The sequence below is a fragment of the Protopterus annectens genome, chromosome 4.part0, assembly GCF_019279795.1.
Source record: "Protopterus annectens isolate FY-2018-M chromosome 4.part0, PAN1.0, whole genome shotgun sequence".
Lineage (NCBI taxonomy): Eukaryota > Metazoa > Chordata > Ceratodontiformes > Protopteridae > Protopterus > Protopterus annectens.
Genome location: NC_056733.1, coordinates 543,882,472 through 543,908,142, shown reverse-complemented (window position 1 = coordinate 543,908,142; position 25,671 = coordinate 543,882,472). Strand labels below are relative to the sequence as shown.

The 25,671-nt window shown below is 41.3% G+C and overlaps 1 protein-coding gene across 3 annotated transcripts in view; it reads right to left on the bottom strand.

Moving 5' to 3' along the window:
• HPS4 (HPS4 biogenesis of lysosomal organelles complex 3 subunit 2) overlaps positions 1-25,671 on the bottom strand; it is a 1,290,848-nt gene that overhangs the window by 336,995 nt on the left and 928,182 nt on the right. For all 3 annotated transcript variants that reach the window (XM_044068472.1, XM_044068471.1, XM_044068473.1), the window contains exon 9: positions 23,777-23,813. In XM_044068472.1, the coding sequence (XP_043924407.1) occupies positions 23,777-23,813 (37 nt within the window). The remainder of the gene's footprint in view (positions 1-23,776; positions 23,814-25,671) is intronic.

The window sequence follows — 25,671 nt, the reverse complement described above, 5'->3', positions numbered from 1 at the left end:
ATACAGTTATTCACTTTTTCTGACATCCGGTTAAATACTGAGGCAAGAAAAAACAAAATGTTCAACGGGTTACTTAGCCAACTCTGTTTCGGTCTGAAACTCCGGATTCGGAAAATCTCAGAACGCCAACCTGCACTCGCAAAATTGCTTCTGCATCGGACCATGCGGCAAAAAAGACTGAGGAAATGACGTCGGTCATGCGCATTAGTACCCTGACGTACTGACGTCAGTCTAAGGCGCCATGACCGACGTCAGCCTTATACTCTGGTATTCGGGCCGACTGGGACGCGGACTATACCCAATAGTCAGGACTGCAGCAATGGAAGACGAAGAACATCTATCTATGCACTATCCTTAACCCCTCCCTAATACTAAGGTCCGTAACTACTGCACAGTTCCCCTACGAAAATATACACAAACAAAATAAATAACCTACATGCATCCATTTAACAAAACCTACCTCTAACCCTACACTAAATGTAACATACATTACTTATCTAAGCACTTACCTTAACCCACACCCTATCCTAAACTCCACAACTATCCAACACTTACCTTATGCAGCTAATCCACAGACGGGCCAACCATGGAAATTTGATATTTCCATTTTTGTGGTTTTCGACTTTCACTCTAAGTCCACTTCACGCTATATGGTTCGATGTTTACGTATTCGTGTAAACGTCTTTTTGCTTTCATAATACAGACCCAAGGAGATTCATATCTCACTGATGCAACATTTTTTTCTTTCTTGCTTTGACTCTTGATTCTGATTCTCCAGTGAACATCATCCCCCCCGATATATAACCCATTTTTTCCTAATAAACATCTTTACTAAATTATCACATATGGCATAGGCAGTCTTACATTTATATAAATGAAAAGCAGACATTGGCACTACTTTAGATGCAAACATTATACATCACAGTCACCACTGAAACAAGTAGTTACAGACATTATACATCACTTATAAATCTATCCAGTCATTGTCAATTAAGCATTATATGTCTCATTCAAATCCTGCCTCTTAAACCTTGTCCCTTCTCTGCATATATTGTTCCCACAATTCTATTTTTTTTCTATGTAGTCTGCTCCTTCTCTTTTCTAAAGATCCCAATTCCAGTTGTTTTACATTTGTTACTATATCCACTACTAGTAAAGTTGGTCTAGGCTTTGATTTCCATTTTTTAGTAACTGCTTTTTTGGCAGCCACCATAATTAGATGCAGCAAAGCTTTACTATATCTAGGCAATTCCAATTCTGTATCATAGCTCAAAGAAAATCATCTCCCCAGTCAATCAATCTGCTCACCCAACATCTCTGACAGAGCAGTCTGCAGAGAATCCATAAAGTCTGCCAGCTCATTACACTCCCAAAAAATATGTTCCCAGTCACCTCTTTCTTACCTATCATACCTCCAACATTTGCTATCCACCTGAGGAAAAATTCTTTGGAGTCTACTTGGGCTATAAAAATACCTATGAAAACACTTCCAGGCAAATATCGTAAATCTTCTAGACTTTGTTGCATATTTGGGAGATATATATATATATGGTTCTACCTCACTTAAACGACACGCCGGAACATCGACACGGAAATCGCGAGCCCCAGAAGATCGACAGCTGAGAAGACCGACGCAACGGGACCCAGAAGATCGACAGTGCAGAAGACCGACCCGACGGATGAAAGGACCGACGCCGAGGATGCCGACATGGGAAAAGGCTGTGTAAGTATGCGGTAGTGACGGACGTTAGGGTGCGAGTAAGGTAAGTGTGGATATTGACGGTCTGTGGGGATAGGGGTGGGTTAAGTGAGTTAGGGTTAGGGAGCGGGTCAGGTAAGTGTGCGGTAGTGATTGTGTTTGGGTTAGGGGCGGGATAAGCGAGTTAGGGTTAGGAAGCGGGTCAGGTAAGTGTGCGGTAGTGATTGTGTTTGGGTTAGGGGCGGGATAAGTGAGTTAGGGTTAGGGAGCAGGCCAGGTAAGTGTGCAGTAGTGACGGACCTTAGGGTTAGGGTTTGGGTTAGGGTTGTAGGTAGTTGTGTACGTGAGGTTTAGTGTGGGTTTGTAGGGATTTTGGTGTGCTTGTGTTGTGTATGTGGTTTTTGGACGGGGAATGTGTTTTGTTTGTTGATTGTGGTGTGTGAAGTGTATGAGGTTTCGTGTTTGTGTACCGTCGGTTATTTCGTTGTCGGGCATGTGGGATTTCGTGTTTTTGTACTGTCGGTTATGTGGTTTCGGTGATTGCGTTGTTGGTGTTTTGGTGTTTTGTTTATGTGAGGTAGAACCATATATATATATATATATATATATATATATATATATATATACACATATCCTTCATTGTCTCTTTGTGAATTGCTTATCCAATCTCTCTTCTCAATCCTTTCTAAGCTCCTCTGACGGATTCTCTTTCTGATTGATAAAGGTGTCTCACCTACAAGGCAATCTCGGACTCTGCCCTACTACAGATGCTCCACATCCTTAAGTCTAACTTCTTGCACATTACCCACTCAAAAGGCATGAATCTAACATGCAACATCAACAAAACCTGCTGGAGGGACAAGTTTGTCTCCCAAAGGCTGTCCTGTCTCTGGAATAGACTTCCCATACATGTCAAACACAGTACCTCGCTGACCCTCCAAGTGCAACCTTGATGAGTGGATGGGAAACCACAAATTTGTCCCAGGGGTTCCATCTGTGCCCCTCATTGACAGGATGACATGTGCTGACTTAGGCCTCGTTTTGGGGATAAACTCTTGACTAGGTTTGTAAGGGCCCCCAGGGCCATTAGCCTAGCAACCTCCTATGATATTATAATTATCATGCAATATTATATATGTTCTACTGATTATTCCTTTTTTTAGCATCAGACTCTGTTCTAGTTTCTATTAAAAACTCTTCTAGTGCTGGTGTTTCATTTAGGACCCCCCTATTTCTTTCTCTTTGCCTATACTCTGATATCAATCCTTGCTAGGGAAATCAATCTCTAACCTGCAGTCCAAATAAAGTATTGGCCTCTTCCCATTCTACTACCTTTCTCTTTCTAGTTATTTGCTCCCAATACCTTGGTTCCCTTGCCAGTTTTCTCAAATAAATTCCAGTCTCCTTTTGCCTATTATCTGTTTCCCTAACCACAGTCATCCCTATCAGCAGAATCTCTTTTCTCCATTCTCATGCTGGTTTAGTTCTTAGAATACTCCCTGTTATTTTATGATTATAATACTCTGTATGATTTTTGTTGTTCTCCTTAACAGTTTGCATCCAAAATCCCAATCTCTCGTTATTTCTTGAGCTTTCCCCCTGTATCATCATCATTCATTTCCACTTTGAATTATAGTTTTCTGCTTGTGCTGTGTATAAGTCTTAACTGTATTGCTCTAAAATACCCCCTCAAACCGGGTAATCCTAATCCTCCTTGTTCTACTGGAGAATCAGCTTATCCCACTTTACCCTTGCTGTCTTCTCCTTCCCAGATAAAATCTTTCAACTCTTTTTTACTTGCTATCTACAGCTTCTCCTGTGGTTGATAAAAATATGCCTGACCTGTGTATAAGACTAAATGAATTAAAAACATTTCAATTGCTTGTATCTTAGTATCCATACCCATACAACAAAGCTTACAGTTTCTCAATTTTTGTATTATATTCTCTTTGGTCTCTTCCCACATATATCCTTAGCTGCCAAAATAAAGTCATTTCTAAAACATACTCCTAAATACTTAATTTTATCATGTCTCTATAAATATGGATATTGTTAGACCAATTCATGTGTAGACACATAATTTACTGCTACTGCCTTTGTTTTAGCTTCATTAATTTTGTATCCCAAGAAGATTTGAAACTGTCCTAAAATGTTTCACAAGACTGTAATATCCTTTTCTGGTTTTGTCATACATAAAATAATATAATCTGCAAATAGAGCCAGCTTTTCCTGACTACCATACCAATTATACCCTTAAATTTCTAAGTCTCTTATTTTCTTTACCAATGTTTCTAAGTATAATGCAAACAACAAAGGGGAAAGCAAACAACCCTACCTGGTTCCTCTACTCAAACAGAAGTTATCAGAGAGGACCCCACCCACTTTAACTTTCACCTCCGGTTGCTCATATATACTCCTAATCAACCTTATCATTGTATCAGGGAAAGCAAATGCTTCCATTGTCCTGCTCATGAAGTCCTTGTCTACTCTGTCAAATGCTTTCCCTGCATCAAGACACACCAACAACAGTGGTATTTTCTTACATTTTGCTTCCCCCTGGATCATCAGTGTTCTGTTATTGTCGTCAAATGTTTGCCTCCCTTCCACAAAAACACACTGATCCATATCTATCCATTTTGGTCTCTCATTTGCCATTCTTTTAGCCATTATAGACGCTTTATAATCATGGTTTAATATTGAAATGCCCTATATGAAGCTGGAGCTATTGGATCTTTACCCTCCTTTAGGTATTACCGTTACCACCACTTTCTTCCAGGATGCTGGTACTTCTCCTCTTAAAATACTGTTAAACAAAACCTTCCAGATCTTTATCAGTTTTTCCCTCCTAGCTTCCAAACGTCCACAGGAATACCATCTATTCCTGGGGAATTACCTGTAGCTTGGTTATACATAGCCATTTTTATCTAATCTCTGGACTCTTCCTATCCTAAATGTTAGTAACCGAGCCTCATCTACCTCTAACCTTGGCATATTTCATTCCACTATAAACATTTCCATTTTGTACCTTTTCTTGATTTCCATATGTCTCTGCTTTATACAAACTTTCATAAAATTTCCGAAATATTTCAAATACTTCTACAGGATCTGTTATCTTCCCTGTTTTTGGCTCCCTAAGCTTGGTGACCGCCCTTTCCACTTTCCATTGCCTGAGTCGTTGTGCTAAATGTTTTTGTGCTCTAGAATTATCAAAAAACAGTTGCTTAACAGCAATCTTTCTAAACCCGTGCAAATTATCGAGGTAATCCCTTATTTTCTGTTTAGCATTCTGCAGTTGCTCCTTTTCTTGTTCTGAGAGGTTCCCCCTATTTTGCAATATTTTAAAATGTCAGTCCGTCTAAATAATTCTTGTTACTTCTTAACCATATCTCGCTTTCCTTTATTTCCACCCTAGTTTTAAACTCCACTTTAATTTTATCTCACTCCCTGGCTATATTTTCAGAAGAAATTTCTATCTTTTCTAGTATCTCCTGAATTAATTCCAAAACCCATTCCTTAAATTCCTCTCTTTTCAACCAATAAGTGGGAAAGCACCAGTGCCTCATTTTTATTTCATTACCTTGCGTTTTTATCTTAATTATTGGCGCATGATCTGAAATAGTTATTGGGTGTGTTTCAAGACCTTCAATTAAATGCACATGTTCCTGTAAGATAGAAATTCTATCTAGCCAGGCCCAGTTTTTGTATCTTGGAGAATAATATGTAAATTTTCCACGGTGGTGGTGCTGTGGTAGCATTGTTGCCTCACAGTAAGACGCTGACCGGTTCGACTCTCAGCTAGAGCGTCTTCTGCGTGGAGACATGCGTGAATGGGTGTACCTTCGTTGAAGGTTGTGTGTTAGGGATGGCAACTCAGCACGTAAAAATCAACTGCCAATCATTAGCGGACTGGAGTTCCGCTGTGGCGACCCCTAACCGGGAAAAGCAGAAAGACACAACAACTCCAAACTCCTAACACTGAATTCACATTTTCCATGACATTTTCATAAATTTCTTCAAAAATCTACCCTCCTTTGTTATATTTTCCCATCTTGGCCACCCCAGACACATCTTCACTGTTGCAAACCAAATTCAGTCTCCACCTAAAAGTCATATTCCTTGCTGAAAGCTGATTATTCCTCCCAGAAATTTCTTAAGCTCCATTATAGCAGTTTTAGGTGCATGCCAGTGTAATCCTCCTCCCTTATCTTCCATTATTATTTTTTTCCTCTTCTATCACTATTAAGAGTTCCTCTTGCAATTAATATAAGTACTCCTCTTTTCCTTTACCCCAGATATTCTGCTGAATAACCATCCTGAAAACCTTTCTTTATCAAATTTACATGTTCAGTTCTTTCCAGGTATGTCTCTTGTAGCATAGCTATTTGCACTCTACATTTTTAACATAGTTCACTACTCTCTCATTTTTATATTTATCTGTAAGACCATTCAGACTGAAAGACATTACAGAAAGCATAATTTTCTTACACAGTTATTACAGCCACCTTTTATGTATAACTGCTTTTTGTTAAATGTCTAGTTCCAACTTTTATGTTATATACATATACTATTTGGCAGGTTGGTCTTTTATACAGTTGTTTCTTGTCATATCCATTTGAGCCTATGCCACAACTTACACAACTTTTTTGTTTTTTGAAAGCCCTCAAACAAAACAAACTCCCCAACCCCCTCAAACCTAGTAACTTAATATTAACACACCCAACTATGTACACCTTCAAATATTGAAGTTATTGCTTCCTAATAAGAACAAGTGTTCTAAGTTGACAGCCACACAGGCTAGAGTTAACCAAAAATACAAGTTAGTCATGCTAAGATACATGGTACAGCCTGTGCTATTAGCAATTGCTATTGACTTTTGTCTATCTTTACAGGTCTCTCAGCTGAGAAAACACTTGAATTCTTTCAGTAAATACTTTCTCCAAACCATTTCTCTTTATCAAACTGTCTTCTAGTGACATTCAAATCAGACACAAAACTGATAAGGATACCTTGTTTACCACAAAAAAGCTTTATAATATTCAATATTCTTTTTCGTTTACATGTTTTGTAGTAAACTTGTTACTGGATAATGCCTAGGGTCTTAACCCAGTTAATTCCCTCTGCAAGCAAGGGAAAAAGCCCACCGACTTTTCATTTGTCACACTCTCTTAACCAGACCTTTCCTCTCTCCCTCCTTCTTCCTTTCTTTTTTCTACATTGTAGTGCCTACAGTTCTTAAAACTGAACAAAGAAAAAGAGAGAAGGGAGAAAAGAAACAACAAAAGCACCTGTTTATATTAATATCCACACTGCATTAAAAAAGAGAGAGAGAATTTTACTTCAAGTCTAATTGGTTTTGTCTCATCTGTAAAGCTCTCCCAGCTCGGAAAAACCCAGACTGCTTTCACAGAACATTATGTCTTAGCCATTTACTCTTTTTTTTTCTTTCCCTCAGCCAATCCCCTTCCACCAGACTGTCTCCAGTTTCTCTTGATCAGATTATCTCCATGCAGACACGATAACCAGACAGGCAGTTTTTCTTTATCAGATTGTTTCCATAGAAACATGAAGACCAGCTGCAGAATTGCCACTAAGTATGCATGCATTTGCTAGAAAAAAATCCTCATAATATTCAATATTCTTTCTCATCCACTAACTCTCTCCCAAAACCAATCAATCCAAGGTCCTCAATCCAGCCATCTCCTCATGCAAGAATGAGAAAAAGGTCACCAATTCCAACCCTGTCAAGCCTCTCCAACCAGGCTCCTTCCTTACTAGCCAGTTACTGAAATTTACCCATAAACACAATTCTGCTGGCCTTCTCTGCTCTGCTAAGTTTCTGTTTTCACACTGGGAGAGCTAGCAACAAGCTGCTATTCAATGTGCAGCCCACCTTAAAAGTCTCAGCTATATAACCCATTTTGATTTTAATGAGTGTGGGTCATGTAGCATAGCTGGTACCATCATCCTGACTTCAGGGATTCTGGAATTTTGTTCTTTAGCCTTAACCATCCCCAATGCAAATGCCAAGTAGCATGTTCACAGTCTGGCATGCAAAGAGCCTTACAGAAGAAATGTTGCCCATTTACACAAGTGACATAACGCAAACGAAGGTCCTTCCCCTCCATACATCAAGTGCTCGTGTGGTCTCGGGTCTGAACTGGATACTGTAACACAAGAAGAATATCCTGAATGTGTACACCTCAGACTTCCCCTTCCCCCAGAGATCAGCAATCAGGTATTGCCTCATCACTCCTCTCCCTCCCCAGCTCCCTACAGCATCCGGACTGGTAGTCAAACCTGGGCATAGTCAGGGCTTTAATCCTTTATACTAAGAGCAGACCCAAGAACAGAACCACTACTGAATACAATCTTGCATTCTGTGGCCTTTGAAGAAGCCACCTGAAAGAACTCGAAAAGTTAAAATGATTCATACAGTTAGAAAATCCTGAACTATTCAGAATGACTTCTGGAAGTGGCACTACCTTTATTTATTTAACATCTGTTAGATGGATGTATACATGGGTCCAAGGACCCATTTAAGGCATGACCAAGTCATTTAGGCAATGAGCTAATAGTTCTGTACAGCGTTAATACAATCTACAGTCATCTAGTGCACAATATAATCATTGTATGTGAGGAATAATCGCATACACAGTGTAACGCTTTTTTAAATCACCTGTCAATACAATGTATTCTACTTGGTATTGTTCTGATCATACCATTTTAACACTAATTTATGTATCACTAAGATCACACACATACACAGACACTTTCTACAATTAACCAAGCCTCAAAAAAGGAAAATAATCTTGGGAAATATTATTGGAAATATAGTTTGAGTCACTTAGATTAGATGTTTATCAAGTATGAATCATTTAGAGTGGTAATATAGGGTATTACTCATTATTGTCAAATCAGTGTTTTCTGATGCTTGTCAGGGCTTTCCAGAATTCGCAAATGATAAAATGCTTTTAATTTCTTGAAGGAATGTTATTCCACTATGCAAAAGAAAGTTCTGAGAATGCTTTTCTGCAGATGTTAGTATACACTGGTGGGAAATTTAAACAATTATCTCCATTTCTCAGGGAATAGTTAAAATCACCAAGAGACAGCAGAGTTTATCATTTAGTATTTTAAATTTGAGAGTGTTTAAGATGGAGAAGGCAATAGTACTTAGGAGGTAGCCAATATGCCTTTTTGACTAGGAGACCATGATGCACACACAGTGGGTTGAGAAGTATAAAACAAAGAATTTTCTAGAACCACTCCAGTGGCATAGAGGGGTAAAGCCCTAACTACAGCCCAGCTGACATGTATTTGTGGCTCAGGCAAGTGATAAAGCAGTAGGGTGAAATAGGTGTGCTTGCCGTGGATGGGAGGGCATTCATCACTGGTGCTCTCTTAGGGAAGACATGGTTCAAAGAGGTGAGTTGCCCTCGAACATAACAGACAAAGGTGTGAGGTGGGGCAGGGAAGTGGGTATGGCATATAAAGACCTCTTCCCAGGATAGAAGCAGAGATGGACAAGCGCCCAGAAAACCCTTAGGATCCACAACTAACTCTACCAATACTGGAACATGTCTGGGGGGTAGACGACAAACTGGTAGACCCAACATGAGCATGGGTCACTGGGGTACAGGCTGGTAAAATGATGTGCCAAGAGGGACCAAAAAAAGATAAAGAATTTTGTTCTCTGTTTTTAGGAGTATATTTAAGTTTTGCTCAGAATTTAGGAAATTATGGGAAGGGAGTATTCTAGTCTAGGTAATAAAACTCCTTTGGCAACTGCCTGTTCTGTGTCCATAGTGAGCATGAATTGTGCTAGAACCTTTTGCCTCTATATGTCAACATGTGAACCAGAAGAACACAAAGGCATTTTGTTGTAAATATACAGGAAGTGAATTGCCTTCTGTGTCAACTACAGCTAAAGGAGTATATCTAAGCATCCCAAGCAGCATTACTGTTTTTTATGTATAATGAGAATTAATAATCTATCAGTCAAATTCATAGTAATTTGAAGTTCTCCTTAATGATCATAGTAATCTCTGTTAAATATTTACCAGATCCTGTGATTACTCCATTATCTGCATACATTTTAGTTTAAGAGTGGAATGTTCCAAGGAAGAACTGTTATCTGCAATAAAAGAAGCAGCGGATCTAGCATGGAACTTTGGGGCACTCCTGTTCTCTGATGTACAGGTAAGGGTGGTACCCATCTCCCAGTAACTTTGAAAGCCCTACTATTATGACAATTTGCAAACCATGCACACATCTCATTTGATAGTTGACAGCTTTGTAGTTTCGCTTACAGCGGTCTGCGATCTACTCATCCCCTTAAAAAAAAAAAAAATTCAATCAATAATGCCACCATTAGTTTGCCATGTTCTGCATTCATTAGAATTTCACTGGTAAGTGAAAAGATGACAGTCGTGGTTTTAAATTTGGGCCTAAATCCATGCTGTCAATCAGAAAGTATGTAGCACTATACAAGGGACTGCAGTAACTGTTAGTGTATTTTTTCCAGTATTTTAGGCAAAACAAAATACTTATCATGGTACTAATCAATCAGGACACAGGGAACCTCCAAACACTGGACACAAGCTCAGTCTGGATTCATCAAAGGCAGGTCACGCTTAGTTAACCTGGTGAATTTTTTTGAAAAGGTCACCAAAGTAATGGATGAAGGCAAAATGGTAAAAAAAAAGTTATGTACCTACCATAACATTCCATGTTAGTTGTCCTCCATCTCACCTTCCTTCATGCTGTTTGGGTTCGGAGCCGATCCTCGGCTCCAACTTGGCTTTCTTCTATAGCTCGAGAGCAGTTTACTGGCTCGAGGCTAACCCTTATCCCAGAATGCCCAGCGTCAGCTACCCAAATCTCGTTTGTGATAGCGCACACTAGACATATATAGTAACCAGTAACCTAAAAACTAATTTACCAAAATATAAAATCAGAGTAAACTGTCAGAAAATTACCTGACATGAACCAAGAAAAAAGCAATCAGCCAATGAAACCATAGTGAACTCCTCTCAATCCTCCAGGAAGGGGGAAGGGCGGGGGGACGCAAGAAGGAAGGCGAGATGAAAGACAATTAACATGGAACGTTATGGTAGGTACATAACTTCTTTATGTTAAGTTGTCCCATCTCGCCTTCATTCTTGCTGTTTGGGACAGCGTCCCTAGCACCTAAAAATCCTGGGTGGCTCATTGGAACAGACTCTTCAGAATAGTGGAACCAAAGGAAGCCCTGCTCCGGGAGACCACATCCACTTTGTAATGAGAGATAAAGGCATGACTGTTTGCCCAAGTGGCAGCTGCACAAATTGAGTCTATGGGTAATTTAGACTGAAAAGCTACAGAAGTGGCTAATGCTCTAGTAGAATGACCTTTTGGTTTTGCTGGTAGATCTTTATTTCTTAAATAATAAATAAAGGCAATGGTGTCAGATAACCATTTGGATAAGTTCACCTTAGAAATTGGAAGGCCTTGTTTATTGTGAGCATAGGAGAGAAATAACTGGTCTGACTTTCTTAGCTCTTTAGTCCTATGGAGATAAAAACGTAATTGTCTGTGCACATCCAGTTGGTGAAGACTGTATTCTGCCTTGTTGCTATGACTGGGAAAGAAGACGGGGAGATCAATGGATTGATTTAAATTGTTTTCTGAACAGACATTTGGTATAAAGGATGGATTGGTTCTCAGAGAAACTCTATCTTTGTGAAACACCATATATGGAGGATGAACACAGAGTGCTTGGAGTTCTGAAACACATCTAGCTGAGGTAATAGCAACCAGAAAAAGTGTTTTCCAAGAAAGAAATTTTAAGGGACATGATGCTGCTGGTTCAAAGGGAGGCAGAATTAAAGAAGTCAAAACTAAACTGAGATGCCAAGGAGGAGGTGGATCCCTCACTGGGGGTCTAAGAGATGTTCCTCTCATGAAGACCTTGCACAGCTTATGAGACATTATGCTAGAATTAAGAATTCCAATATGAAAATTAGATATGGCAGCCAGTTGTACCCTGATGGTAGCAGCAGCCGCACCCGACTGAAAAAGTTCTGCTAGAAATTTTAGAATTTCATGGACTGGGGCTGAAAAGGGGTCTAAGTTTCTAGATTCTGCCCAGTAAGAAAATCTTTTCCATTTGCTAGCATGAGTCTTTCTCGTAGTTGACTTATGGGAGGCTACAATAATATCACAGACTGCTGGGGAGATATGGGGAGCCTGGCTAAGGTAGGAAGTGGAGTAACCAAGCTGTGAGCTTGAGAGTCTGAAAGGATTGGTGTAACCCGCCTGATTGATGAATCAAAAGATCGGTCACCGGGTCCAGAATCCAAGGCTGGTCTAGAAGGTGGAGGTGCAGGAACGGAAACCATATCTGTTGAGGCCAATAGGGGGCAATGAGGATCATTTTGCAACCCAACGATTTTGCTTTCTGTATGAGTCTTGGAATTAGGGGAAATGGGGGAAATGCATAAAGGAGTCCCTGAGGCCAATCGTGGACTACAGCGTCTCTGGGTGTTTGACCTGGAGGAGGAAGCAGGGAGAAGTAGCTGCTGCATTTGTTGTTGAGGGGAGTGGCAAATAGACCGCAGCGAGGGTTGCTCCATTTGCAGAAGATAAGATCTGCAACTTCCTGATTCAGAGACCATTCATGAGGCATGAGGATAGCCCTGCTGAGCCTGTCCGCTATTACACTGAATTTCCCAGGGATATGCGTTGCTGTCAGAAAACGTTGGGAGGAAATCGCCCATTGCCATAGTCTGAGGGCTTCTCGACACAAGAGGTAGGACCTGGTCCCGTCCTGCTTGTTGATGTACCACACAACTAACATGTTGTCTGTTTAGATTGTAATAGTCCCGGAAGGAAGAGAGTCTTGAAGAGCTTGTAACGCTAAGAGCACCGCTCTCATCTCTAGGACACTGATATGCAGATGGTGCATGTGAGGTTGCCACATCTCAATACCGGAAGATTGCCAAATTCCAGTAATAACGGCCACACAGGTACAAAACGCACTCTGTAAAGCCAAGAATACAGCATCCATGGGACCAGATGACATCCCGGGCTGTGTACTACATGAACTACAATATGAACTGGCACCTCACCTAAGTGTCATGTTTAATCATAGCCTCACCTCAGGTTTCGTGCCCACTGAGTGGCGCAGAGCTACAGTTATCCCAATCCACAAGGGGGGATCCACCTTGGATCCCAGAAACTACCGTCCCATCAGTCTGACAAGCCTTATCTGCAAGGCCATGGAGCGTATTATCATGGAACTTATAAACAAAGACATTGGCAACCTTCAAACACTGGACCCCACCCAGTTTGGGTTTGTGAAGGGCCGATCTTGTCTCCTGAACCTGATTGACTTCTTTGAATCAGTCTCCAGAGCCATGGACAAGGGTAAGGTGGTCCACACAGCCTATCTAGACCTTGCCAAGGCCTTTGACACCATCCCCCACTCTGGAATCATAGATAAACTTACTAAGTTGGGCATTAATCCCTATGTCACCCAATGGGTTGCTAAATGGCTTACTGATAGAACCCACACTGTAAAAGTAGCCGACTCCAAATCCAGCTCCAGACAAGTGACAAGTGGAGTACCTCAGGGTTCAGTCCTGGGGCGCTCTTGTTTGGCATCTACTACTCTGAAGTACAGGTCAACACTAAGGGACTCTGGCTAACAAAGTTTGCAGATGACTGCAAACTGGGAGCCATTATTGAATCCCCAAATGATGTGGATACTCTACAAAAGGGCCTTACAGAAGCAGATGCTTGGTGCCAGAGCCATGGGCTCAAGCTCAATGCCAAGAAATGTATTGTTATCCCCTTTGGGAAAAAACATGTATCCATGAATTACCATATAGGTGGCAGCACACTAAACACAGAAAGTGTGATAAGAGACTTAGGGACACAGGTGGACAGTGGTCTCACCTTCGATAACCACATCGCCACAACAGTCAGGAAATCCTTCTATGTGGCACACCTCATCACGAAGGGCTTTTCATCCAGAAAAAGGAGGTCATTGTCCCACTGTACCCATCCCTCATTAGACCCATTATAGAATACAACGCCCCATTTGGTATGTACCTCTCAAGACATCTACAACAACTGGAAAGGCCTCAGAAATACCTCACTAAAAGAATCACAGGCCTAAAGCAGATGCCCTACGCTGACCGCCTTAAAAAACTCCAGCTATACTCTGTCACATATCGTCTACTCAGAGGCGATCTCTGCTTAACATACAAGGCCATGTCAAACCCAGAGCTGTTGGACATGCTACACTTAAAGAAATCCCAATCCCTCAGAGCTACACGCTCCAGGGATCTAAACCTTGTCATCACAATAAACAAAACATGCTGGAGGGATAGGCTCCTGACCCAGAGACTCCCCAGTCTCTGGAATAGATTGCCCATACATGTCAAGCAGAGTGCCTCTTTGGACCTTTTCAAGAGGAACCTTGACGATTGGATGGGAGAAAGGAAATTCACCCCAGGGATCACGTCAGTTGCCCTGCTAGACAGGGGTCCAGGAAAGTAAATAATGTGGGAAGAAATAGCCAGGGAATTGTTATGGCTAGGCTTGTATAGGCCCTAGGGCTGATAGCCTAGTACCAACCTATGAACCTATGAACATGCCTTGGACTGTCCTGCCTAGATAATGACCCCCCACCCTATCAGGAAGGCATCAGTGGTCACTGTGGCTACCGGAGGGGGTTGTATGAAAGGTCTGCCCTGAGTCACCAGTGGGGAGACCATCCACCAAGAGAGGTGTCTTTTGCATGTTTCTGTAATCAGGATCATGTGAGACATTGGTAATTCCTGGAAAGACCACTGAGTGAAAAGAAGCCACTGAAGGATTCTCATGTGGTAATGCGCTAATGGAACAAGAAGAATGGCAGCTGCCATGGAGCCTAGAGCTTGCAGGACATATCTGACTTGAATCTTTCTGCTCTGCATTAGAAGTGACACTTGTTGGCGAATAGTGAAAACTCTTTCCTGAGGTAACCTTACAGACATCTGTTTTGTGTTTAATTCTGCTCCTATATACGTAACAGATTGACAGAGCAACAAGGCAGATTTTTCGAAATTTACTGTGATGCCTAGTTGGGTGCAGGTTGAGATTGTATAATCCCATACCTCTAAGAGTTGATAGCTGGTGGCAGCAGTCAGGAGCCAGTCGTCTAGATAGGGAAACACCTGGAATCCTTGATGTCTCAGGTGACACGTGACTACTGCCATACATTTGGTGAACACCCTGGGGGCTGTGGTGAGACCAAAGGGCAGAGCTCTGAAATGGTAATGACTGGCCCCTACCCTGAAGCGAAGAAATCTCCTGGAGCGTCTGTCCATTTTGATATGGTAGTACGCATCCTGAAGATCTATGGAGCACATCCAATTGTCCTGACCCAGAAAAGGGAGAATGGACTGCAGTGTTACCATCCGGAACTTTTCTTTTTGCACAGATTTTTTCAATCTGCTGAGATTCAGTATTGGTCTCCAGTCCTCTGTCCTTTTTGGTACTAAAAATAATCTTGAGTAAGTTCCGGATCCTAGTTGGTCTGCAGGGACTTCCTGAATGGCTCTTTTTTCTAGCAGTTTTGAGACTTGTACGACTGCTTGATCCCTTAGATTGGGTGGGACATCTGAGATGGACTTTTTTGACTCTAGAGGGGGTTGATGGAAGGGAATTTTGTAACCTTCGGATATAATAGATAGTACCCATCTGTCTCTTGTTATATTTTGCCAGGCTTCTGGGTACAGCGAAAGTCTTCTCTCGATTGCCTCCAGAGGTGAGCAGTCGGGCAACCAGTCAGGGATGCTGGAAGGGTTTGGCAGAGAAAGTTTCTCTGTCAACCTGATTTTGCGGTCCCTCTGTGCCAGAAGGGTGGTGTCTGCCATTATTGTTGTTTTCCCCTCTGCCTCAGGGGAATAAAATCACCACGTGTCAGGCGAGGGTCCCTGAGATTTTCGAAACCACATCTTTCCACCCTTCTGACCCTTGGGATAAGGTCTGTTAGGAGTGGAAAAACAGACTCCCACGGCAGAGAGAATCTTGCCTTCCTGCTCACACCTGGTAAGCGTGTCTTTCACCTGAGGCCCAAATAGCAAGGAGCCATCAAAGGGAGTATTTGTGAAGGATGCTCTAAAGGATTCCTTAAATTGACACAGCCGCAGCCAAGCACGTCTCCTGAGAGCCACTCCTGTACCTGCGGCTCTGCTCGCTCCATCGGCTGCATAGGAAATAAGCCTCATGGAGGAGTTGACTATTGAATTAAGAGTCGCAAGCTGGAAAGCTATTTTGGCTGATGCTCCATCAGCTGTAGGATCTTGTATGGTATCTCTCCAAGCTCTTTTAGGAGATCCCTTTGAAGTCATGTAAAATGAGAGAGATAATTCAGGGACCTCATGGAGAAGGTCGCTGAGGAAAACATTTGCTTCCCATATCTGTCCATTGTCCTAGACTCTGTTTGGTGGATGGACAGATGAAGAAGTTTCTGCTAACTCTTTCTTGGTGGTTGCTGCTACCACCATGGCATCAACTGGCACACTTTTAGTGAGAAATTGTTTGTCCTGGGGAGCTGTTATGAATTTATTTGGCCTCCTTGGAGTAGGTTCCACAGAATCCGGAGTAGACCAAGCCTTTTGAGCCACTACAGACATGAGTGGATCAAAAGGTGGAGACACTCAGGAGGTGGAGGCTTGGGAACCGAATGCCTCCAGGTATACAGACTCATCCTCGGTAGGGGCTAGGAAAGTCCAGCCATCCCTCTGCCTAAGTATTTCAAGGATGTCTGAAAAGGAAACATCTTCTGAGTGGGACCTCGGGACCCTTCCGATTCATCCAGGTCTGTATCTGAGGTGACAGACTCAGGGGAGTCTAGGTGCTTCCTCTTGCACTTCTGCTTCCGGGCAGGCTCCTCTGAGTGATCAGGGGAGGCCTCGGAAGAAGAGGGATCACCCAATGGGGGTGTCCTGGGGCAGAGGCTCCCTACGCTTCTGGGCCAGAGGAGGAGCAGAGGTTGGCACAGGCACCACAAGGGATGGAGCTGATGAGGCTGACAGTAGGGCTGTTTCAGGGGACAGCACACTCCGCATGACCTCAAAGGCGTCCCAACCCTGAGGCAAAGAAAGCTCCGGCTCTGAAGAGTAGGGAGTCCTTCTCCATGTCGAGGGTGACGGCTCTGAGGCCGATGTGGGAGCAGAGCTCACTTGCGCCGAAGCTCCGAGAGGGAGAGTGGGGTCAGACAAGGGTCCGATGCTACTTCCCCCCCTCGAAGCTGACGAGAGAGCTTCGGTGCCCAGATCCCTCGATGGACGGAACAATCGAAGTGATCGGAGCCGACATCGGAACTGAAGAGGAGGTGATTGGCACGGTTGGCTCTACTATCAGCGCGTCCAAGGTCTCCGGCTCCGAACTACGTGTAGTCGGAGGAGGAATGGAGACAGAGGTGGATGGAGCTGCAACCTGTTGAGGCGGGCTGGAAAATAAGTTTGCAAGGGCCTGTGACTTAAGCAACCTGCTGACTACTCTCTCCACGTCCTGATCTGATAATCTAGAGGATCGAGAGGAGTTGGATGAAGAGCGATGACTGCGTTCGCTTCCTAGTAAGGGTGAATCTGGCACCGAACGGTTCGGCTCCAATGAAGGAGACCTTGCTCGCTTGTGGCTCCGAGGGAGGAGTTGTCTTGTCGATGCTAGTCGGCACCGACAAACTTGGTTGTTCAAGCACAAGAGTCAGTTCCGAAGATGGAGCGACAGCTTGACAGACTTAGAGGATTTCACTGGCTGAGAACCTTTAGCCGGAGAATCCTGTGGTTTCAATAATCCTCGAAGGATTAATTTGTTTTTGCACTCCTACAGGACCCTTGCACTAAATGCATGACAGATAGAGCAGGGGTCCTGCAGGTGCACAGCCCTTAAACAATAAACGCAGCTAGTGTGCCCATCTGTCAGAGACATTTTCTGACAGCATGAGTCACACTTTTTAAAGCTGGAGACCTTGGTCTTTAGACATCTTTTACAACTAAACTAAAGAAGTAAACAGTTTTTTTTTTTTTTTTTTTTTTTTTTTTGTACAAATAAAGAAAAAGGAGAGCCTCTACCTTAAATGGCTGCCCTAAGGGGGGGGGGGGGCCCTCTAATTTAAATGAGTTCAGGGGAAGCAGAAAGGCCTGCGAGTATGGAGTGACAGCCAACACAGCACAACACACAAGAAAAAGTGATAAGGGGATACAAAGTACTATATAGACAAAAACTTATTAAATTCTGAAGAATAAACAACAATAATAATAATAGAAAAAAAATATACTAAGCCTGAGCCAGTAACGAAGCAGCCTCGCAGCTGAAGCGGCAAACGAGATCTGGGTAGCTGACACTGGCTATTCTGAGATAAGGGTTAGCCTCGAGGCAGTAAACTGCTCTCGAGCTATAGAAGAAGGCCGAGTCGGAGCCGAGGATCGGCTCCGAACCCCAAACAGCAAGAATGAAGGAGAAATGGAACAACTTAACACCACTGCATATCTCAACCTGGCCAAAGCTTTTGACATAATTCCCCACTCAGGCATAGTAGAAAGGCTAAATAAATTGATAATAAACCTCTATGTCACCTTCTGGATTATCAACTGACTCTCAGATAAGAAGCAGATAATCAAAACAGGGGACGTTACCTCCAGACCAGTCACCAGTGGAGTCCCCAGGGTTCTGTGCTGGGATCTCTCCTGTTTGGCATCTACTTTTCTGATGTAAAAGTTAATACTAAAGGGCTCTGGATGACTAGGTTTGCAAATAACTGCAAGCTAGGAGCAGGCACTGTATCCCCAAATGACTTGGCCATCCTGCAGGAAGGTTGGTACCCAAAAAATAACTGGTGCCAAAATTATCGGATGAAACTAAATGCCAAAAAATGCATTATTGCATCATTTGTGAAGTCATCTACCCCAGGGAAATACCATACTGATATCGCAACCCTAAGAGTTGACTCCAGTTGTCAAGGATTTGGGAACCTGTGTGAACAGTGACCTAACTTGTGACTTAACTTTTGACCAAAAGTCTTTCTATATTACAGAGCTAATAAACATAATGATTTGTGTTTATATCTAGGGATGTCACTGTACCCCTTTACTCACCCCTCATTAGGCCAATCATTGAATATAATGTCCCCTTTGGCATGTATCTGTCCAGACACAATGCAAAACTTGAGTGCTCATGGAAATACCTTACTAAAAAGATACACGGCCTAAACAACATGTCCTACATGGACCGACTCAAAGCTCTTTCATTATACTCACTGCCCTACAGACTGCTAAGAGGTGACCTGTGTCTGGCATATAAAGCATACTCTTATCCAGTACTGACAGATTTACTGCAGATCAGCAAGTCAAATGGCATCAGAAATACTTGGTCTAGGGATCTAAACCTCTTCTGCAACATCAACAAAATGCTTTGGAGGGACAGGTATAGTTCCTAGAGGATAATGCTGCTCTAGAACAGACTTACCACCCGGGTCTATATTAGAACATCAAAGTTTTGAAACTTCGAATGTTCTAATATCGACCCCTATTCAGCGAATGCTGAAAATAGTGAAGGTACAGAACACCGGATTTTTTGCTAGGGAAAGAATTTGGTTGGCCGTTTCTGTGGCTTCGCTATTTTAACCACTGTGGTGGAAAGTTACGGGTCGGGTTCAGGTAAGTGTGTGATTGTGCAGACGTGAGGGTTAGGGTGCGGGTCAGGTGAGTGTGCAACAGTGACAGACTTTAGGGTTAGGGCGCGGGTGAGGTGAGTGTGTGATAGTGATGGACCTTAGGATTAGGGTTTGGGTTAAGGTAAGTGGATAGAGTGTATGTACAGTTTAGTGTAGGGTGAGATGTAGGATTTTAAGTGTATGTGTGTGGATTGCTGTTTTTTTGGTGTGCTTGTGTTGTGTGTATGTGTTTCGGAACAGCAAATTTTTTCCCTGGAAAAAAAATTCGCTGTTCTGCATGTTCGATATTTTAAGCGTTCGCTGAATAGGGGTCGATATTAGAACATTTGACGTTTTAAAACTTTGGTGTTCTAATATAGACCCTACCATCCACATAAAACAAAGTTCATCCCTGTCCAAATTCAAGTGCAACTTGGATCTACGGATGGGAAACAGAAAAGTTACCCCAGGACTGCCTCCTGTATAGCTAATGGATAGAGGCAGCTCCTAAATGCTTTATCCCATACATGTGTCCCCTCAAGTTACCTATCATATAATAACAGTTAATCTAATTAGGGGTGATTTATAATTACAGACCATGGGATGGGTAAGGCTAATCTATAACCCAATAAGACAGGTTAATTCAAGCACAAAAATGGAAAATGACTAGGCTTAAAATGGCCTGCAAGGGTAACTAGCCTAGTACCTATGAACAAGACAATCTTATTTTTGGGTCTATAATGGATATATATTTCTTTAATGCCTGTTTTATAGAACTTCTAGCTTAAAACTGCTGCAGTGTTTTCACGTATTCCTTTCTCATACAAAGAAGACCTTGAAAATGTGTATATCGCGTTTATATTATGAAAGCATTGAACCTTGTAAGTTTTTTCTATCTTAGAAAATATAAAAAGGCTTGTATCTGAACATATAGCTGAATCTCTCTCTATATTGAGATATTCTGTACCATGATACTATTCTAATAAAAAATATGTTTGCATCCAGAATCTTTGACAGTCTGGGTACTGAACTTAATAGCGGCATGATATTAAGTGTTAGCAAATCTTCCATCTCCGGTCCAAGTTAGTAACAGGCCTAAAGTATTTTTTTTTTTTTTTTTTTTTTTTTTTTTAGGGTTTGGTTATTTGGGGAGAGGGGTGATAGAAGCAAGTTTTATTACATGAGGTATAGATCTGGTGGCAAAAGGCAAACTGAATGTGTGTATAATATATCTGGCTATTTTGTCTTTACCTAAGCGCAAAACGTGTGGATGAATGGACTAGAAGCTAATACTGCAGTGTAGTGGTATTTTTAGCAAAATGTTCCTTAACTTGTTTTTTTGTTATGGTCCTGAAATAGAATTATGGATACATTTAATGGAGACATTGTTGAGCTACTTATACTGATGTTTCGAAGAACAGGTTAAATTTACTGCCCTCAAGTGTTTTGGTTTCCTGTATATCTGAGCCTCCATTTCTATTGGACATCTTCTGGGTAGCAATTACTTTTTAATGTATGTCCACAACAACTTGGGGTTACCAAATAATGAAATTTGCTGTGAACTCCAACATTCTGATTTCACTTTGTTGATGCTAATTCTAGCTTTTATACACAACTCCTTTAAATGGAGTGTTTATTGGGATTTAAAGGCCCATTTTTCTAATTTTGCCAGTCTTTGTCTCTTTGTTTCATAAGTTGTGAGCCACAATGTGTTAATCAGGGGACTCTGCTAGATATGAGACTTCTGACAGCAAGGGATAGAGTTTGTTTTGAATATTACTATGGTAATTCAAGAATCTAATAAATGCAGTTTAAGGGCAGTTCGATGAACAAAGGGGTGACCAGTCAATCTGCCTCAATTCAATTAGCAATGAATCTTCCAAGTTTTCTGGGATATAGAGAATGGTAACACAATTATGAGAGTTTATTTTGGTTCGTGGCTGCCAAGTGATCATTATTAGGTTCTGATCACTAAACCCATTGTTAAGTGTCTAAAGACTGAGCACAGGTAATGGTAACTTACAAAGGGATAAACAAACTGGTTTGATTTAGAAGTACAGTGGCTTTATGCCCTCTGCCTCATAACTCCAGAGTTCAATTCTACCCTATGGTCATTCACTGTGTGGATTTTGCATGTTTTTCCTGCAACTCCACAGGATTTCTACAGGTACCTTTGCTTCTTCTCACCTCTCAAAGACATACTGGGTGACTGTCTTTTGGATTGCCAAAGAGCAATTTTTATTTTTAGGATACGCTAATTTGGGCTCCTTGGTGGATATTTTTGCTGAATGTTTCTTGTAGTTTACTAGATAAAAAATTATTTTCTGTCATTTCCAAGCATCACCTCTTGTGCAAAATTGCTTTTTGAGTTCCTTAGTTAACCGGGGACAAGTGTTGCATCAGAGTTTTCACTGTTTTTATAGGGCTGACTAAGTTTTGAATGGGTAGAACCATAGTTGTAAAAGAACACATCACAAAGTCCAGGTCATTTATATTGCACAGGGTGATCAAATCAATGCACGCAAGGAAGTAAGACAGAAAAATGTCTTCACTGGAGGGAGGTAATATCCTTTGACTAGCACTGCTAGGGAGTTGATGAGTTTTAAAAGATCAGAGTGAACAGACTGGGCAATGGTCACTAACACTGCTTGGTAATACCATCAAGGGTTTACATCTTAGGAATGTTTACAAGAATTATATTTTGGAGTGACCTGCCCTGGATACTGTGCGTGAGGTGTGCAGGATTTTGAAAATATAGAAGTAAATTTATTACAAAGGGGAACACTCCAACAAGGAGCAATATCTCCTAGCGGGATAAAATTAAAGAACCAGCTACCTGAGGTATTCAGTAGAATGTTAAGGAAGCAAATGGAAGAATGTTGGTGACTGAGATGATTATATCTTAGTTGCAACCAAACTTGAGCAACATCACTATCTAGGTATAGGCAGCCTGCTACATGCTAAACTTCTAAAGTACAAACTGCTGCTATGTAAGAGCTGACAAGATATAAACATGTCACACAGTTATCAAACAATTATGCAGCAGATGCAGTACTTAATACAAAAAAATCACCTTCAGCCCACAGTGATCTGAATGTATAATCAGAACATTTTAAATTCAAGACCACCACCACAAATATTTTTTGAGAATGGTAACCTGATCTCAGAGGTAATATTCTAAATGTGACTGCCCACTTAACCAAGCAGTACAGAAAGAATGGTAGTAGCTTATCAGCTTCTCTTATTGTACACAGGAACAAGTACAAATACTCACACCTTGAAGCCTCCTGTGAGCTGCCTCTTGCAAACCTTATCCTTTAACAGGATGTAGGGTTGGTTACAGCAAATCACTGAATGCATAATGCCCTACTGTGTCAAAGGTCCCAGTAGGTAACAGACAAGCTTGTAGACTCAGAGTGGATGTAAGGCATTGGGGAGGTCAGACTGGTGATGTGAGGGGACCAAAACAAAAAAAGAAAACAAAACCAGTCAAAACCTATTGCTGACAGTTACACAGTGGAGCACCCTTTACACTGAGTCACCACTCACAAGCCTCCTCTTTTTATAACAGGACGTGAAGTTTGCTACATCAAACCACTGAGGGAGAAACATCCTATGGGGAAGAGGCACTTGGAAAATGCCCAGCATTGCAAACTGGCATTTCACTCCCGAACTACAAAAGATCAGAACAACCATAGCAAAAGATAAAAATAATAATAATAACTAAAAAACAAATAAATAAAACAAAACACACTGCAGTCATGCAGTGCTACTCCCTTTCATCACTCTTTTCTAGTGACATATGACTCACGCCCTGCACCACCTCTGTTGCCTTTGCTATTAATGCCACTAAGTTTTTGTCCTGGCACACGCACATCATAGCTCTGGTTACACATACATCCATAAGAAAATCAGCAAAACACACAACATGCATTATTTTAATCACTAGACTTTAGCTGTCTGGCATTACAGTCTCAACATGTCTTTCTACTAAATGAAACACTGTTACATTTATATAAAACATGTCCGAGAAAAAGATAAAATTAGAGGTTTTATTCTGTACTGTGCCAAATGCATTTAAGTCCATACAAAATGCATGTATGTACTAATCATAATGCTTTCCAATTTTACTGGTTGCCTTTCACCTGAATGACTGGTTGACGACTTGCTGTGCTGCTGGATAAGCTATATTGTGGATATAAACAGCTTTATTCTATGACCATAACACACTTCTGCTCACAAAGTCAGGTTTTGCACAACTGAACTTCAAAAACACTCCCTGAGTGGGATGACTGAACAACGACATCTTAAGAATCATATATGTTTAAACTGTGAATACACCTTGGTAATCTTAAAATGATAATAGAAATTTAAAGTGATTGGCTTACCTTGATCAGGAGTCTCATCTTCACCTTCAGATGCACTCTAAATACACAAAAATAAAATGATGACATTGAACAGAATGTTTGTAAAGTTGCAGTAATACAAACCTTTTTCTATGACTGAATCACTAATAAGGCAAAACATAACAATTACAAATCAAATTATAAAAATGATTAGTCCACAAAAAATAAATCTATTGGAAAATAAAGTCAAAATGTGTAACTAAGACCTCTGCATTCATTTCCTGTTCATTACACAGTTCCCACAGTAATACAAAAAATGTTGATCGAAACATTACAAGGTCTCCAAGAAAGAAATAAAAAGAAAGTTCTGAGGGACACTCAATGTAAAACTATCTTCAAGGGAATAACTGTTGCAACATTAAGGAAAACAGGTTTCTACTCACTAACACTAGTCACCCATTGGCCAGCTTTTCCAGAGCTGCAAACATATTCCTCTTAAAGTAACTACTGCCTTGTTCATGCCAAAGTGTGTGCAAGCCTCACAGCAATGAAAATACAATCTTTCGGATTTTAACTATCCAAACATTGAGTAGACAAACTACTCAACAACAAAAAATATACCCCAGTAATATCACTCAAGTATGATGATCTTTTTCTAAAATCCAGTTCATCCTCCCATTACCTGCCAAACATCACACCTCCATGATTAACTGATGCACTCATTCCCCTTAATGCAGCAGTTGATTACTGTCACTGAGGCAGCCATCAGGGTAACCCACCCCCTTAGTGGCTGATATAAACACCTACATCATCATCACAATGTCCTATTATGAAGTCTCTCTGCCTGTGATTGCTCCCACTGACAAACTAATGAGAGCCAATTTCACAGGTCTGGTGGGCCAAGCCCACTCTGGTTATGGCTGACTCACCTGCAAGCCTCTGCTAGCATAATTTTGAAGTAAAAATAAACTCAGTTCTACACAGATGCCATCAGATTTCATGTCTCCTATTAACTCTTGAGGACAAAGCTGCAAACGGTGAAAACATGCTACAGCCTCAACTCAAACATGGAATCCTCCTTGCTTACACTTCAAATAAAGAGGCTTTTCAACCATCTCTAACAGGATTTGCCCTTTCGTCCTCCTTCTAAGGCATGCTAAATGGCTACCTGCTTTTAAATGTGCAGTTCCACCTATAAACTTTATCTGTAAAACCTTTTATAGCAAGCTATAAAGGTTCTTTTCTTGATGCCAGATGAGAGGGGGCCAGGAGCATGGAAATAACTACTGTGGTCACTGCACCATGAGAATTTGGTAAATGATACTACAAAGCAGGATACACTGCATGCTTTTGAAAACTAACACAAAGTAAAAAGGACTAAATTGTAGAGATTAATACAGTTGTGGCTTAGGTTGGGTGTCGGGCTAGCAACTCGGTACCATAAAAATCCACTGCCAATCATTAGCAGACCAGGGTTCCACTGTGGCGACCCCTAACCAGGAAAAGCCAAAAGACCAAGAAGAAGGATACAAATATTTAAGACCTGTAGTTCAGGGATTGATTCACTTACCAGTTGTCATGGATAACTGAAAAATGACATTCAGTGGGCAAAAGAGCCACTTCAATTGACGGTACAACCTTTCACCATCACCCTGAATCTCATATTAGTTATGTTTAAATGAACGCTCACTAAGGCAGAGGAAATTTTACAGGTACACAAAGAAAACATGGAAAAGTATACATTTTTAGATAAAGAAATGCAGATTAAAGTAACAAACCTATGGTACACAAGGACTAAAGTAATACCATCTGAGCAAAGACGGTGCAAAAAAGCTGCATTACAAACACTGGCATTCCAAAAAAGAAGGACCAGCAACCCTGTAAGCATATGATGATGATAATACAGTACTGTTTTATTCAGAAAATGTACCAAATTT